Genomic DNA, 16795 nt, shown 5'->3' with positions numbered 1-16795 from the left:
AAAAACATCCCCCTTGTGTCATTTATACACCCACACTGCAGGTGGCAAGATTAATCTAAAATTTGGCATAGAAGGAGTAGGTTGAGGCCTCAAGTAACATCTAATTTTTATTCTTGATAGGTAGTTGAAGGCAGCAGGGTTTTTCACCACAGGAAGTGGTCTGTGCCTGGCTCTTGCATTTAGTCTGATTGTATCTGCCTTTGTGTACCTTTTTAAGGCACAAAATCTTAAAAAACAATCATCATCATCATCATTACATTCATCTGACAGTAATTTTAAATAGCGTCACGTCTTTCCAGGCAAAAGATGTAGCTCTGCTTAGAAGTAATTTAATCAAGCAGAACAAACGTAAATACTCCTCTCAAATAGATACTAATAAATTTCCATTAAAATTGTTTTGAAAATTAGAAGTCCCCTCCTGGGGAACAAAAGCACCCATAAAGGGCCACTTGCCTCCACGGCCTGCAGTGAGAACCCAGTTCTTCAGCGCTGCTTTTCCCTCCCTCTGCATTTTGAGAAACGTTCATTCCACAGAGCCAAGCACCGCTCCTTTACCCCAGTGCCCATCCAGCAGCCCAGACCTGCAGCGTCAGGCCGTGGCACGGGCTTGCCCTGAGCTCAGGCAGGATTCCCCCCCAAAGGGATACTCGGCACTGTGCAGGACTCGCTCCAAGGAGCAGGTTCAGCTCTGGCACCGCAGCTCCCCAGGGCTGTGGCTGGCACTCAAGCCTGCACTGTACAATATTTCAGAATGACATCCTTCCTCTGGTTTAACCCTCCTTTTCTCAACAAGTAGTTAATAAAACCTGATTGCATGCAGAATGATAAGACTTACGAGTATCAGCTCACCAAAATCCTCTGCAGAAGAGAGACAATTTTTGTTGTGTTTCCCTTCTGACAAAGATAGAAGAAACTCAGACTGTTATTCTTTCTTTTATCTAAATTGATTTACTTCCATTTTAAGGACCTAGATGGTCATGCCATGGGGAAGCATGCGGCACTTACTGGCAAAATCACAAACTAATTTCTCTAGCCCCCTCTCTGCCCACTGAAGAGTAGAGACCTTTTGTTTTCTTTCTGCTTATCTTCATTACAGGACTTTGTCAACAGGTTGCCAGAAGCATTTGAGGCTTTTAGCATACTACAGAAATACTGAAGTGCTTCTCCCACATCCCCCTTTGTACTTACCACAGTGGCAATGAAGATAGACAAGCAGCACAATTATTGTCTCCCAGGAAAGCAAAAATAACTGCCAAGGACAGAGCCAATGTGTGCTCAGAATTCTTTCCTAATCATTATAGACATGATGGGAAACCCAAAAAATGTCAAGTAACAGAAGGCAGCATGACAACATTCAGGATAGGAAAAAAAAATTGAAAATTGGTCACTGTAGTTCAGTGCAACTAAGTTTCTGTTTTAATTCACACTTAGCTTTTTTTTTTTTTGGGGGGGGGGGGGGGATAAATTAGGGTATACTCAACAAGAAATTTTGCAAGGATTTACAATTGTATCTTCATATCAGTATGTTGGATTCGTTTTCCTCCTAGACAACGCTCTATCATAATTCAAATTTAAACAACAGTGGAAACAGCGAACGCTGGATGGGTATATGAGTATTCTAAAAACTACTTCTGGGCACTGACAAAGTTAACAGTAGTTTATCTATCTTCAGAGACTCAGAACATTGTTCGATAATTATGTCTCAAGTGACCTTTAATTTCTTCCACTGGAGATGATTCATTTCACTCATTCCCACCCAGCTCACTGTATTTTGACTCCAGTCATTTCTCTCTGATGGAAAGGGTCAGTTTTACACAAGATAAAAACCCACTTTGACTAATTATTTCATTGCCACATAAAAAAAAAATACACTGCATATACAAAACACATTAAAAGATTAGCTATATTAAAAGAATATGAACAAGAAGTTAAAAGGCTGAAAGCTTTCAAGTCTCTGAGGGACACCTAGCTCGGCCCTCCAGAGGTACGCATTACAGTACCACTTTCAATTGCAGGATCACATGCTGCTTTCCAGAGGGTCCCCCTGCCTCAGTCAGTGCACAAAGAACAAAGAGCAAACGATACCTGTGTGACAAACAAGGATTTGATTTTTTATTTTTACTATGCAAGGCAGACCTTGAACAGTAAATCCAGCAAGTTCAAATCCTTCTCTGAAGACAAAACAGAGCATGACCAAGTTAATTATTCCAGTGCAGTATCTGAAACTCGACAATTAATTAATTCTTTTCACACCAGTGTTGTTAGAGCAAAGGGTATTAGTACCTCAGCTTTACAGGTGAACAACCCAAGCAGAGTAAAATTAAGGTTCCAAGTCATTAATTAAGTACACATTATCCTAGCTTTATCCTCCAAAAACATTTGTTAAAAATTAGCACGTCACAGACACCCTACAGCACTGCCAAATCCGAGCTTCCAGTGCTTGTTCCCTGTTACGCTGCCCTAATGCTGTCTCTGCTGTAAACAAACCCTTACCCAAGTCTCACACATCCAGCCTGAGACCTCAGCCCTCAGGTTTCTCATTCAGGCACGAGCCCCTCACCTCTGTCCAAGCTGCTTCTCCCCACCACTGCCTATGGTTCCCCTCACCACGTTCTTCATCCCTGCACCCGGCTCCCATCCCCTCAGCTCAGCGTCCTTGTACCGTCCTCGTCACTGCTCTGCCCGGCCATCACCAGTTTGCTTCTTGGCCTCAAGCTCCTCACCACAGCTGCTTCTCTCCTCTCCCCTCCATCTCCCGGTTTGAGTCCTAGTCTCCTTGCCCTGCCTGTCACAGTTAATCTTATCTGACTGCTGCTCACCACCCACCTCCCAGCACCAGCCTGCGTCCCTTGCCAGCTCTCAGAGGAGCCGGTTCACCCCAGCTGCATTATCGTCTCTTTACACACCCAGTCCTCACCCCTAAACTCCCAACCTCTCTTTTCAAGCTTTCACAGAGGTCTGGAAAGGAAAGGTGGAAAGCTGGAGACCACTATCCCTAAAAGAGATCCAGTCCTCCCTCTCTATCCTGACAGCCCCAAGCCGCACTTTGCTCTGTCACCCTCAGGCACAGCCGGCCCAGCTGCTCCACAGGAACAGCGGCGTGCAGAGCCACCAAGGAACAATGTACACCCAGCCACACAAACCATCCGGCTCTTGTATTTAACAACTGAAAACCTCTGGTATTTATTTCAACTCTTATTTTATCAGTTCTTTACAGCACAGCTTTGACAAAGAGCTGGAAGCGGAGGGAACTCTCCAGCAGCTCTGAAGGAAACGTTACTGCGGGATGAGGGCAAGAGGCTGGCTTACACACTGTTTTTACATACAAATAGAAAAGATTTTTATTTTTACCATAGCAGACCTTCCCTCCTGAGGTTCCTTTAACTCTAGACATGGGCATCACAGCAAACGTGAGGTAAAATTCAAAATCCACATCACCCCAGTCAAAACTGGCATTGACCGACACAACAGGGCGCATAGGAGAGGAAAACACCTCACCGCCCACCTTCAAATAATAAATAAAAAAAGAAATAAATAAAAACTCCACAAGTTTGAGGAGCTTTCAGAGTTTCCATGGAGATATACCTGTGCCAGAGGTGAGTGCTGAGGGGCTGGCAGCAGAGGGGCTGCAGGGCCTCTGTGAGGAGATGCAGCCGGTTCCGGAAGGTTCTGGACGTTCCGACAGTCCCACTCAGCCCCTCAATCACAGAAATGGTGCCCTGGGGAAACCGTGCTGAAGAAAAGGCAAAAACCCACATGCATGAGGGGTGCCACGAGCAAATGGCCACACGGGCACTCAGCTATGAGCTGAGGCAAGGGATGGGCTCTACCTGAATAAAAAAATAAAAATAATAATAATAAAAAAAAAAGTTTCTTGCCTTTCCACACGTGCAAGGGTGTCTGTGTGCTTTGGAGAGCTCTCCTGAGCACAGGAGGGAGGGATGCAGCAGGGAGAGGCCTCTGTAGGCTCAGCACCGGTGCTGCCCAAAACCTCAGCAGCACCCCAGCGAGGCAGGATGCCTCAGGCACCACCATGCGAGGAAGCAGCGACAGAGCTGCTCTGCCTCACCGGAGCTGAAGGCAGGATCAAGACTGAGCCAGCCATGGTGTGCCTCCCTGCTTCTTCTGAAAGATTTCTGCTTTGTAAAAACAATATCGCTTACACTTCGCATTTGCTATAAACATACCAGGGAGATCACCAAAACCAATGACCCTGGTTGATCGTCTTACGTATAGAGGGACAAACACCCTCAACTCTAAAATTAAACTTTATCTCTCCCACTCAATACAATCCTCTGTGCCATCCACCCCAGGAAGAGCAATTGCACATTTCCTCCCTGAGCCATTATCTGCTGCCTTTCATGCAGTCCCTTGCTCTTTTCTGAGCTCCACAGCCTGAACACCTTGCACATCACACTGGCAACACTGAGCTTCAATGCCTGGTGTGGAACAAAGCCTCAGCTGAAGGGCACAGCCCACAGGCTCAGGTGAGAAGACACACACACACTGATGAACCAAGGCAGCAGCCTACACTCCTGACCCTTGAATGGGGTCTGGAAACACCTCCAGTCTCCGAGCACGTCATTAGCAATTCAAGGAGGAAGCTATCTAAAAATCAGAATCCGTAACATCCTGAGAGGAAACACCTATGAAGAGCAATGTACCACATCTGGAAGTGCAAGGGAGCCTGCCAGAAGGCACCTCTTACCCCCCAAGGCTGCAGCTTTGCTCTCTCTTTTGGCCTGAAGCAGGACAGCCCTCTGATTTCTGAAACTAATCAAGATTCACTCTTTTCTCACAAAAAGATTAACCTTTCTCTGTTCTTCACGATACTTGTTATTCTTTCACCTTTCCTGTCAGAGCCGTGACTGTATAGAAAAAAACAGCAGTCACCAGTAAAGTGGGAAGAAGGAGTGCAACCAAACTCTGTGCTGCAGGAGCTGCAGGCTGGGTGTTTCCCTTACAAATCCACCAGTTGTTTAATACAAAAAAAAAAAAAAAAAAAAAAGAAAGAAAGAAACAGACAAGGGAGAAAGGACTATATATATGTAGACTTTGGACAGTTCTTGGTGGTCTAAGTTGCCAAGTGCTACACGTAGTATACATAGTTAAAAGATAGTTCCTGATTTAAAGGTAAAAAATACTGCCAGATTGTGAAGAAGGGGAACAAGAAAACCTTAATAAACTTCTTGTGGGAATTGCTTTATAAGTAAAGGCTTTAAGCCTCTATCAGTTCAAAAGAGATGCTGAGGGAAGAAGAATTAAAAAGAAATGTGCACAGCTGACAGGTTATAAAAGGAATAAAATTTTACTTCCATAAGAAGAGAGCACTGAACAAAAGTCACTGCTTAAGATAATCACATAATGTAACAGTTAGGCTGAAGTCTGGGCTCACTGCCTAGGAGCAGAATGACCAGTCCAACACCAACTCCTGCCTGATTTATAACTAAAGCCTTTCTCTGCCACTGAACTTAAGGTTCCATAGAGGTTTCCACCTACAGGTGCAAAACAAGCCCTGCTTCTCTGCTACCTGAAACAGAGCATGGGATGGAGTTCCGCTAGGCAGGCCATTGTTCAGCCTGCTTCTTTACATAATAAAATGTATACCGCAGTCCTGTTAGAGGAAAATTCAGTATCTTCTTGTGACGTTGGACAGATAGGATTCACAAATGTTTTTATGCAGTGTTTGTAAGACATTATCACTGTGCATTATCACATGGATGAACAACATTTTCAATATATTTCTTTGAGGTAGATTTCCAGCCCACCCTTGTAACTGGTTCCCTGAATTCTTTCGGTTTCCGGCTGGAGGTGAGGAGATGTAGGGTTGGACACCGGGACTGTGGGAGCCCCGTTTCCCAAGAGCACTCTAGTCACAAGTCTTCACTCACTCTCCTTTGTCCCTTGCTGCTGGGACAACTCATCTGGACAGAAGGATTTTTTTTCCCACTCCTTCTGTAAAATTAATGATAAATAAGACCAGAATTTTAGAGATCTTATGAATTAGACCCTTTACAGAGTTGCAACTGTGAGTTAGATAACGACATTTCATCTAATTCTCACTGTCAGCACTCAGACAGTTTTGTTCAGCGTTTGTATTTTTTTTTTTTTATTATTATTATTCCCTCACCCCCATTTCACAGAGAATGGAAGTGAAACACAAATAATTGAACTGATCAATCAAAAATCCAGCTGAAATACTCTAATAATCGAAGATAAAGCCCAACAGGATCACCCAGATGATTGCACTTAATTACAGGTTTCTATGCTTTTCTGAATTAGGAACAGACTTGCTTGTCCAAAGGCAACCCACAACTCTCAATTGGCACTTTGGTTCTATCATGCTGTCTCACAATTTGCAACGGAGCTGAATTTGATTCTTTGCCTGTAAAACTGTTTTACATGGAAATCTGAGTCTCAGCTCTTACTACCAATATTATTATCAAATCAGAATACTTCACTGAGGTCACCTTGGACTGAAATTGCCAACCTTCCAGGGAAAAGAGTCCTTCTACATTTTCTCTACTATCAATCAAATCACAAGGTACTCCCCAGAATCTTTTTTAACAAACAAATCACTTCCTTTAACAGAGCTAACATCACAGATTAAAAAAAAAAAAAAAAAAGTCAATAAAATTAATAGTTTCACTTTCTCCTGTGCCTTTCTTTCTTCCCATCACCTTTTTTTTTTTTTTTTTTTGGGTGGGGAAGAGGAGGAGGGCTCTAAACACAACTCAGAGAGTGCCCAAAACTCATAAAGCTTTCAGCATCGAAAAGCTCAATTCACAGAAAAAAAACATTGCCTAGGAAAACAATTCACACTGACACTACAGCAGTATGCAGAACTGTCTGAGTGGGGGTAAAATTACCATTTCTCTCCCTCACAGATATAGACTTCCAGGGATGCACAAAGCAACACACTCAGTTTTAACAGCTCTGGTAAAGTCATTTTAGAAAACACATCTTACAAGACAAAGCGTTCCTTGGGGAGCCTTTGTGTAAGCTCAGAGCCCCATTACGTTGCTGTAAGGACATGGCAAAAGAAAGGGGGGGGCAAAACTGCCCCCATGAAAGCTGCACGCCAAAGAACACCCTCACAAAATCTTCTTTTCTTTTCCTAAACCAGGAAATCCTGAGTGGTGAAAGCACACAAGTGAAGAGGTCTCCTGCCACGGCTCCCTGTTCAGCAATCAGCCTGCCAGGTGAGGCGAGACCTCCCCTGCCCAGAGCCCCAGAGGTGATGCTGGAGCAGCAAGGCACAGCGCTCACCGACTACTGGCATGTGATAAGAACTGATCAAAGCAAAGCTCTGCGTAAAGAAAGGGCTGCCTCTTTGACACTGGAGCAGCAGGTCCAAGAGGATATAGACATTTCTGAACGAAGCGCTAACTTTCAGTCTTTCCTCTCCCCAGGAATGTCACCTTGTTGGGATTTTTGTGAACTTCTACAGGAAAAAGTATGATTCCTTCTACCTGAGACACAGCAGTTGCCCACGCATCCCTCTGGGTTCTGTACTGGTTTTACTGTACGGGAAAATAAGAATCAAAATTAAGTGTCTCCCGGTTCCAGGCAAAGGCCTGGCACACAGCCCAACTGTAGCTGTGAAGTAAGTCACCTGTTACTAAAAGGGAATTCATACAGCTGCCGACATACTGCTGACATTTAACAAATAACAGATACGAACAAGAAGGGAAGCAGCCAACAGGCAGCCTCAGACTTCCATCCTGCCTGACAGCAGTAGCAAAAGATCCCTCACAGACCTCTCTCAGGATGGAGTAATTCTCCAAAGGTCTCCAGTCTTCTCCTAGCCCAAGGGCTTAAGTGAAGACGGTAACTTTCCCAAATCATCTTCCAAGAAGCTGGGTACGAGAGGCAATATCCAAGCATAGGGCTATTTCTGTGTGCATTTACAAGGATAATTTGTTTGGGGAATTAGAAAACAACTTTATTTACTTACTTACATATATTCACTTCATATTGTGAACTTCTGTTTAGTGCTGTTGTGTACATCTATCTTTGGATTTATCTGCTCACGTGAACTTTACAAGCTGTTTTTTACACTAGTCTTCAGGTTTGTAAACTACACAGGCAGTTTTTCAAGGGAAAAAAAAAAAAAAAAGAATAAGCATAACATCTTCACCTCTAGCCTTTCAAAACTACTTTCAGTATCGAGGGTTTCAGTCAGTGTCCCCAGAAACACACCTCAATCCTTCTCTCTGCAGCTCTGAGCACCAGTCTGTGAAAGCTCACTGCAAGAGTTCATCAGGGCAGTTGCAATTAGCTACACAGAATGGCAATTGGAAATACTAACATATCTTGAGTCAGTTAGGCCTTTGCAGTCTTTAGGGGAATGACTGTACTTCAATACTGTTCATCCATGACACATAAAACTGTAGTCAGGGGTATTAGAAGCAAAACAATCGGTATCTTTAAACGATTATGAGGAACATTCTTGATTAACTTAATGCCCATCTTCTGGGCATCAATCTGGCAAACGGTGAAAATTCTGCTACTCAGCATAGCACGGATCGGAAATCTGACCAACAAGATCTTAGGTCTCCAGAAGCATCTGCTATGGCACCTGAACTGGCTTTGGCCAGGTAAAAGTCAACTAAGACTATAGACCAACTTCTTTTATTACTTGTAATAAAGTCAGTTGGTATTGCAAATCCAGAAGTAAAGCAAAATGAAATCATAATCTTTTGCCTCTAAGAACAGCCACAGAGGAGAAAGAGCAACAATTAAGACAATAACATAACCACTTGAATACATAATAAAAGCACAGTAAAGAAAAAACAAACATCGGACGCCTCCACAATAGAAGTGCTCCTAACTGTGCTTTAATGTTTCTCTTAATCCCAAGTGATAAAAATGTCTCTCTCACCTAATAAACCTATTGTACAGTCTCAGTGCTACCCCTTGGTGGGACTTGATCTCTTAATCTTGGTCTCACCTAAGACCACCATAAAATATGCCTCATTGCATCCACTTAGAGAAGAGGGGGAAAAAATAAAAAGTGGAAAAAAATAACCCCTCACAAGCATTATCTTAGAATATTGAATGAAGAATAATATTACAATTCAAAGTGACTTATTCTGTGCCTGGTACTGATCTCTGACAGTTAAACGTGGCCCGATTTTCTCACTTTAACAGTTCTCATACAGTTGATGAAAGGTTTGCTACTTGTTACTAACTGGTGGCAAGACATTAACTGCCTTCTCTTACCTACATAGCTTCAGCGCTGTGTGTCTCTCGCATTTGTACAATGACAGAGATAGTGCCCAAGAATACAACAGAGCCCACGCCTGGGGCCACTTGGACATGCTAATCTGAAAACACGTACTGGAAGTGTTGTAAACCTACCCAAAGTACTTCCCCTAGAGACCCCTAATCTCAGTGACCTGACAGCCCACAAAAAAATGCCATACGCATTTCAGCAAAAGAATGACAGTGAAGACTACTGTTACAGGGCATCGGGCATCAAAGCTCTTAGGAGCTCATGAAGTTATAAGTGGGAAAAGAGAACCAAGGATGTGTGTCTTACCTTGAAATAAAAATGCTTTGCTGGCATTGTGTAGTCCTGACACTTGCGTTACCCCAAGGGTTGTATTCACAAGATCCAGTTCTGTGATTATATCAATCTGTAAGTCAGGATCCATTCCAAATCCTATAGCTGTTGGAGGGAGAGAAGAAGAAAGGGAGACTTGAAGTTAGATCAATTTTTATTTCAAATCAGGTAATGAAAAGAAGGGAGAAGTACAGGTACATTTCTAGTATCTTCACACACACACACTGTATACAGTAATTACTTACAAGGCAGTAACTCTGCTGCAGGAAAGAAGATATTCTTTTCTAATTATTTCAATTAAACTCTTTTCTTTCCATAGATTTTACTGTGCACAAGTTAAAACATTATAAAACTGATTACATTAACCCAGCATCTTTTTGAGGCTGAAAAGTAATAAATAAATGAAAGCATAAGCACCTATGCAAAAAGATGAAAGAGATTTGCAACACTCATCTATTGGCTACATGATTTCCAGGGAGACGTGAAGGCTGAAAATTCCTCTCACATTTCATACCTAGCTGTGACTAACAGAACAGGCCCTACAGCTCAGTCTAAACATTATCTGTTTTCCCAACTGGACAAAATGACCCTGGAGGAGATATGGTAGCAGGACAAAGGATGCCGTAATCAAAGAGCCCTGAGTGATTCACCAAATTGTTTGATAACGCTTATGAACCATGTCTTCTACATTTAAGCACAGCCAGTGCCTGCAGAGCATGTCAAAGCCTACCTACAAATAAGGGATATTCATTTACCTAAAGCAGCAGTAGCACCTACTGCAGAAGCATGAGTCTAAGCCCAAGATTTAGGAAGGGCTCATGCCCAGGAAAAGGCTGCTGCTCCTTGAATTGATGAGGGAACTAATAGAATTGACAGAAAAGACACACATTCAAGCAGTTTGAAGTTGCCACGTTCAAAAGTTCAGGGCAACCTAACGACCACAGCACACCAAATTCTTTCAACTTATCTCCTTTTTCAAGGGATGGAAAGAGGCCAGCCTGACCATGGTCCCTCTCAACATAGCAATAAATATCATATGAGACCTGTGCCTGAGAGATAGGCCAAAAAATCTCACACAGGATCCAAGCACTTTCCTAATGAATTTTTTTTTTTTTTTTTGCTAACGTCATTAGTTTCAGGATCTGAGAACTGAAGCCTGATACAGCCAAAGTCAATGGTAAAACTCCCACAGACTTCTGAGGAGCAAGGAAGTTACCTGCAAAGCACATCCAGATTGATTTCCACTGAGTGGACATCATGTTCAGATCTAAATTGATTCATTTAGTATTCCAGGACTGTGCTTCTGGATCAGTTAAGCTGCAAATACTCTACTTTGATTCTTTGAAAGGCTCTAAGAAATTACTGAGGTGTACAGAATGAACAAGAAGTTACGTATTCTACTCATAAATCAACTGTACCACAGTGTTTCTTCTCCTTTCTTTCGCTTGGGTATTAAAACTTGTCAGGACAACACGCTGCACTAATACAGAGGACACTATTGCACATCAAGCTGAGTAGCAAAAAACCTTGAAAAGACAGCTTTAAAAGGGCTTCATCAACACTACTCTACAATGAAAATCAACACCTAGAAGCGTCTGGCCAAAATGATCCTCCAAGAACACTGACATATCGAAGTGCAGACATGCACAGTGCTTTCATAAGGATGTGCAGATAAGTAGCTTTTGTAGAAACTTTAGATCAGAGAATATGACACCAGATAGAATTATCCAAAAGCAACATCTTCCCAGATACTCAGCGACATCATCAGGTTTTAGTATCAGATGCAAAAGCAGCAAAAAGCTACAACTGATGCTGTGCACGCTGACGGACCAAGAACACACCTTCCCCTTCTGGGAGAAACACAAGCATGGAAAGCACAGCCAGCCAGCTCTTCTGGTCCCAAACTGCGCTCACAGTCAAAATGCTACTGAAAAAATATACGCGTCCTGCTGTAGCCAACATTAGCCAGAAACTACTTGCTTTTAGCACACCTGCCTGCAGTCATCAAGAGAACTTACCTACCACTCCATTTCCAACCTACAGCAACTCTTCTAATGCAAGGGCTGCAACCCCCAGACACAGATCTGTATATACTATTAGAGGGAGCAACCTTTCTGGACAACATCATAAAAGCAAAGGATGTTTTAAAATAAAAACAGAACAATTTCTTATTTCTACCAAAGGATTTTATTCAGAAGAAGAGCAGCACTCTGTCAATTGTGTGAACTTACTCATCTGAGAGTCTGCTTTCCCTGCTGAGAGCAGAGTATGCTGTTCCTTGTTTGAAAGGGGTCGGATCTATCTGGAGCAGCAAAAACCTACTGATATGAAGGCAGACTAAGCAGGGACTAAAACTTGCTCAATGGAGAGGACAAACAACATCCAGCAAGACAAATCTTGACCCCATTAACATCAGTGAAAGCTCCGCCACTGACATCAACAGGATGAGGACAGAAACCGCATCTAGCAAGCCTATGCCCTCCCATAAATCACAGGAGCTTCGCTGCTCCATTAAAGCTGTTTATTCCAGCCTGAGTACCTGGGGCTCAACAAGTATACATAGATCACTGTGGCTCCACAGGCTTCGATTTATGCCAGTGAAGGGTCTTGTGTGACAACTTCAGCGTGCCCCCTTCCAGCTTTTGAAATGCTTTCCAAAAAAAAGGAGACTATTTTTAATGTCACAGCAACTATTTAGGAAGAGCCTAACACCGCTTTAAATACTTAGTCATTTTTAGTCATTTTCCTGTGCTGCCTCTTCAAGCTGCAGCAGGCACTCAAAAGCCTGGTTAATAATTAATAAACAACAAATCAGCAGCTTCAGTGCGATAACTAAGTCTCCTTTTCCCCTGTGGTCTCCCACAGTCTATCAGAAAGATACCACAGGCATATCAGCGGCTCTTGCATCTAGTGTTTTATGCTGCCTCCCTTCAGCAGGAGAGGAGGCTGGCAATATTCCTCCTTTCCGAACTAAAAATTAACCGTCAACCTGTAAGCTCTTCCTGGAGAACCGTGCAAAGCTCGGGCCTGATCCTGACTGATGTTGCTTTCAATTCCTATTTAAAGTAATTGGGCCATTCTCCTTAAACCAGGGGCTTACACGAGTAAGACTCCAACTAATTCAGACAGGAGGCGGGTGCAGAAATCATCTCAGGACTTGGTGGATTTGGCCCAACGTGAAGTGAAGGCAGTACAGTAGATTAGAGGATTAAGCCGTATAATTATGAATGATGTCACTAGGAAATCCCTAAACGAAATTAATTCTGCCTTACGGCTCCGACAGCTCGTGTTCTCTGCTTGTGCCTCTATCACCAGCAGTCACGCCAGGCTCCATGTAGCCAGCGTGCAGCCGCACAACGCATGCAGCGCACTCCTGATTTCCGTGGCACCCTATGCAGGAGCTATTTGGGGATGGAGAAACTTTTAGGTCGGCACAGCCGAGTCGCGGTCATTCCGACGGGAAGAAGCAGGCTCTACGAGGGGCGTTTTGCTCTCCTCTCTCCCTTCGGCGGCAATTGTTGCACACAAAGAACTTTCCGAGTAGCTTCGCGATGCCGAGCGGAGGAGTTTGGGAGCCGCTGACCCTTCCAAACGTCTGTCTGCTCCCTAGCGGTAACGCCACTGAGAGAAGGGCGAGCGCTACCTTCTCCCAACTACTTCTATGCCGCACCCCTCGAGACCGGTGCGTTTTGGCGAGGCAACCCTACGACCGATTTTCAAGCCGCGATTCCTGCGTGCTTCCCATAATCGCGCAGAGCGATTTCCCGAGGCACAGCGGCGAGCAGCACGGAGGGACGCGGGGCGGCCCCGGGGCAGGGGCGAGAACAAAGCCCCGCCGGGAGCAGGGAGCAGGGCTCGGTGCCCGGCCCCGCAGCGCGCACGGCACCGGCCGGCACCGCGCACCGGCGGCCGCCTCTCGCCGGGACGGTACCGCGGACAGCTCCGGGACCCCGGCTGGGTTCAGCCCGGCCCCGGGGGGCGCCGCTCCCGGCAAACTTTCCCACGCCCACCGAGCGGCCGCGCCCGGAGCCCCCCGCCGGGACCGCGCCCGGCCAAGGGGGACCCGAGCGGCGGCGCCCCGCGAAGTTGCCTCCCGGTGGGGCGGGCGGCGACCCCCGTCCCGTCCCGTCCCATCTCATCCCATCCCATCCCATCCTCTCACCTGCCCCGGCGGCGGCCGCCCACGCCCAGAGGAGCAGGAGCAGACCCATCGGCGCGGCGCGGCGGCGGCGCCCGCCTCCCTCCTCCGTGCCGGCGAGCTGCTGGGGAGCGGAGCGGAGCGGAGCGGAGCCGAGCGCAGGCTCCCAGGCGCGGAGCGGCTCCGGCTCCGCCCGCTGCCCAGGCGCGGCCCCGACGCCCCCGCGGCGGGGGCTCCCCGCCCGCCCCCCGCCGTGACGCGCGGCCCCCCCGGGCCTCGCCAGCGCCGCCGCCCGGCCGCGACACGGAGCGGGGAGCGCCCCCGGGACCCCCGGCTCCGCTCCGCTTTGCGCTGCCGCCGCACGGAGCGGCTACGAGCGGGGAGAAGCCACCCTGCGGAGCTCCCAGTGCTCGGCGCGAAGCGTGCCCGGCGCCAGGAAGCAGCACTGGGAGTAAGGGAGGCGGTGCGGAAAGCTGGACCCGAGCTCGGGCTGAGGGAGGCTCCTTGCTCAAGTCACTTCCCCGCTGGTGCGGCTGGGAAGGGTAAAAGGGAGAAAGGAGGGAAGGATACCTGCGGGGCAGCGCACAATCTGCTCTCGTGGCTGTTCTACACCTCAACACTTCTCCTCTCCAGCCCTGAACTTGGCTCAGTCCTTGGCAAGAAACAATCCCCCCCCCCCCAACACACTCATCGATTATATTTAATGACTCTCCACCCTAAAGCACCTGATCTAAATTTGAAGTAGAGATTGTTGGCTCCAGCTGAAGCTCCCATCCCAATGACCAGAATCAGAGAGGGAGTCGCACCTGATCCAGTTTTACTGCAGTTCGCCCCAAGCCCTAGCTGCTGTAAAGCCACAGGATCCCCCCTCATCACATCGGGTTTGGTTCTGCATCATGTAGATATAGGTCATCTGAAAATACTAGCCTGTACATTTGGATAAAGTAGGATTAATTAAAAAAAAAAAAAAAAAAAAAAAAAAAAAACACACTGCCTTTCTTAGGGAGCAGTTGCACTTGTGCACACTTACAATGGTATGATCAGAGTATAGCACTGCTGCCTAATTATTAATTTAGTAAGATCACTGAAAACAGCTGCTCCTGGCTGTAAGTAAGGCATGCACTCCAGGAAATCTCTGGGGTGGTCATTCCAAAAGCATCTCTCCTAAATTCATCTCCAGTAGCTTTAGTCCAAATATAACTTAGTAAATTCTCATTTTCATCTAGGGTGTTGTGTTATTAGCACCGCTTTTAGCCCTGATGCATGGCGACACGCACATACACAGTATACTGCTACGTACACGTTATGTATCCGCAGCACCAAAAACAGGAGGCAACAGCACATCCTCAGGTGAAGGCACAGCCTTCTATCCCATCCTGATAAAATCATTTTTCTGCATAGCTTTACTCTGATTTAAGATGAAATGTCTTTCCATGAAATACAAGTATACATCCAATTCATGTTAGCTTAGCTATGTTTGTGCTTATCTAATAATAAATCCAGGGTCTATCTATACACAAAACTTAATTGAATCCAACTGAAGTTTTACTCAAGTTTCCAACCTTAAGCTGAACTGGTGCATAGCCTTTAATGTCTATACAATCTCAATTCATCAGGCATAGGTTCTCAAACAGACAGGTAATTAGCTTAAGTTAAATTACCACAGGTACAAGCAAAATTTTGGCTTCAAAGCATAGCTTCAAGCACACCCTGAACTCTGTTATGGGCAGACACTGCTCTCACCGTCTCTATCTTGTTCTTCTGTGAGCCACAAACACCCAAAGAGCCCACAGGCACTACTGCAAGTAACACCCAACTTGCTCCAAATCAAGCTGGTTGCGCCGTAGACCAGCACTGTGCCCAAATGGTCACACTGTCGGAGAGCATCAGTTATCTCACAAACAGTTTCAACTGTTTGTATCAGAAAATGTTAGACAGGATGGACAAAAAAAAAAAAAAAAAAAACATTCTTCCAGCCAACACTATTCTCACACTTCCTCTAGTGGAAACGCATCATCTTCGTCACCCAAAAAAATCTGATATTCTGATATGATCTTGTTGGAAATATAAATAGCCAAAAGGCATGACATTCAAATAAGACTTAAAGCTGTGTTCCTGAACATTCATAGCAGTTAAAAAAAAAAAAAAAAAGATGGCACTTTTACAAGAGGAAAGCGTTGTTCCTGGCAAGCTAGATGGATTTCAGCTCAAATAATATTCCTGTGAAAGATAGCTCTTGCACTCCCAGTTGGACGTTGAATGCTTCTTGATTGTGACCTAAATTTTTGTGATGTTGCTAACTGTGGTGCTAAGCTGCTAGTCCTTTCAGCCAAAAACCTTGTGGCACTTCATAGCTTGATGAAGTATTTTTGACTAGGCCCGATATCTCTCAGAGCAGTTGCGATGCTGTTTGCATCCCTTGGACGAAAGGCAATTACAAGTGCTAAGTGTTAGTTTAAGTGCAGCCAAACGGGGGGGCTCAGCCACCAGCAGAAATGCACACGCTAAAGAGCTGACCGTGCTCGCACCTGATAAAACACCTCGTACCTCATGGAATAGCACATCTTTGCTTTTCATAACTAATAAGGCTCGTCCTCAAAAGCCAGTTTCCAGAGGGGAACTTGCAATTCTCACGGGCCAAGCGTACTTTGCAGCCAGCAGAGGGCAATAATTCACAATAGCACTTACACCTAAATCCTGAGAAAAGGATGTGAGGGGATGGGAAATTCTGTATGAATACTGCCTGCCATTCTGTCTTGCCTACTGCCAAACAGTTTTAATGGACTGTACGGTATCAGTCCAGCGGGTTAGGAGTGTACACGTTAAGCTGTATTGCTATGTAAGCAGCCAACAAATCCAGCAGAATGAGGCCCTGCAAAAAGAAACTCTGCTTCACTACTCTGTCATGGAGTGCTACCTACTGCTTTTTTAATTTCCAAGTGCATGGCTAGGTAACATCTGATGATTGTAAAGTCTAAATTAAGCTTTTCAACTGATTAATCCATTAGGTGGATACAAGATGTGCCCTTGGGTCTGCACTCTGAACACTGCCATTTCAATACCCAAAGGAGTAAAATTATTTCCAGCTA

At 45.3% G+C, this 16795-nt stretch overlaps 1 protein-coding gene across 4 annotated transcripts in view; it reads right to left on the bottom strand.

Annotated features, from left to right (window-relative positions):
* The window catches only part of NELL1 (neural EGFL like 1), a 284792-nt gene extending 270413 nt beyond the window's left edge, over window positions 1-14379 (bottom strand). For 3 of the 4 annotated variants that reach the window (XM_027458303.3, XM_027458304.3, XM_027458305.3), the window contains exons 1-2: window positions 13731-13918; window positions 9545-9673 (exon numbers count right to left, since the gene is read on the bottom strand). In XM_027458303.3, coding sequence (XP_027314104.1) covers window positions 9545-9673; window positions 13731-13779 — 178 coding nt within the window. In that variant the 5' untranslated portion in view covers window positions 13780-13918. Of the gene's footprint in view, window positions 1-9544; window positions 9674-13730; window positions 13919-14276 lie in introns of those variants that run through there. The other variant, XM_013102879.5, reaches the window with a different exon arrangement.
* Window positions 14380-16795: the final 2416 nt, after the last annotated feature.

The sequence above is a fragment of the Anas platyrhynchos genome, chromosome 5, assembly GCF_047663525.1.
Source record: "Anas platyrhynchos isolate ZD024472 breed Pekin duck chromosome 5, IASCAAS_PekinDuck_T2T, whole genome shotgun sequence".
Classification (NCBI taxonomy): Eukaryota; Metazoa; Chordata; class Aves; order Anseriformes; family Anatidae; genus Anas; species Anas platyrhynchos.
The sequence above is the reverse complement of the archived record's forward strand: the minus strand, read 5'-3'. Positions and strand labels throughout refer to the sequence as shown.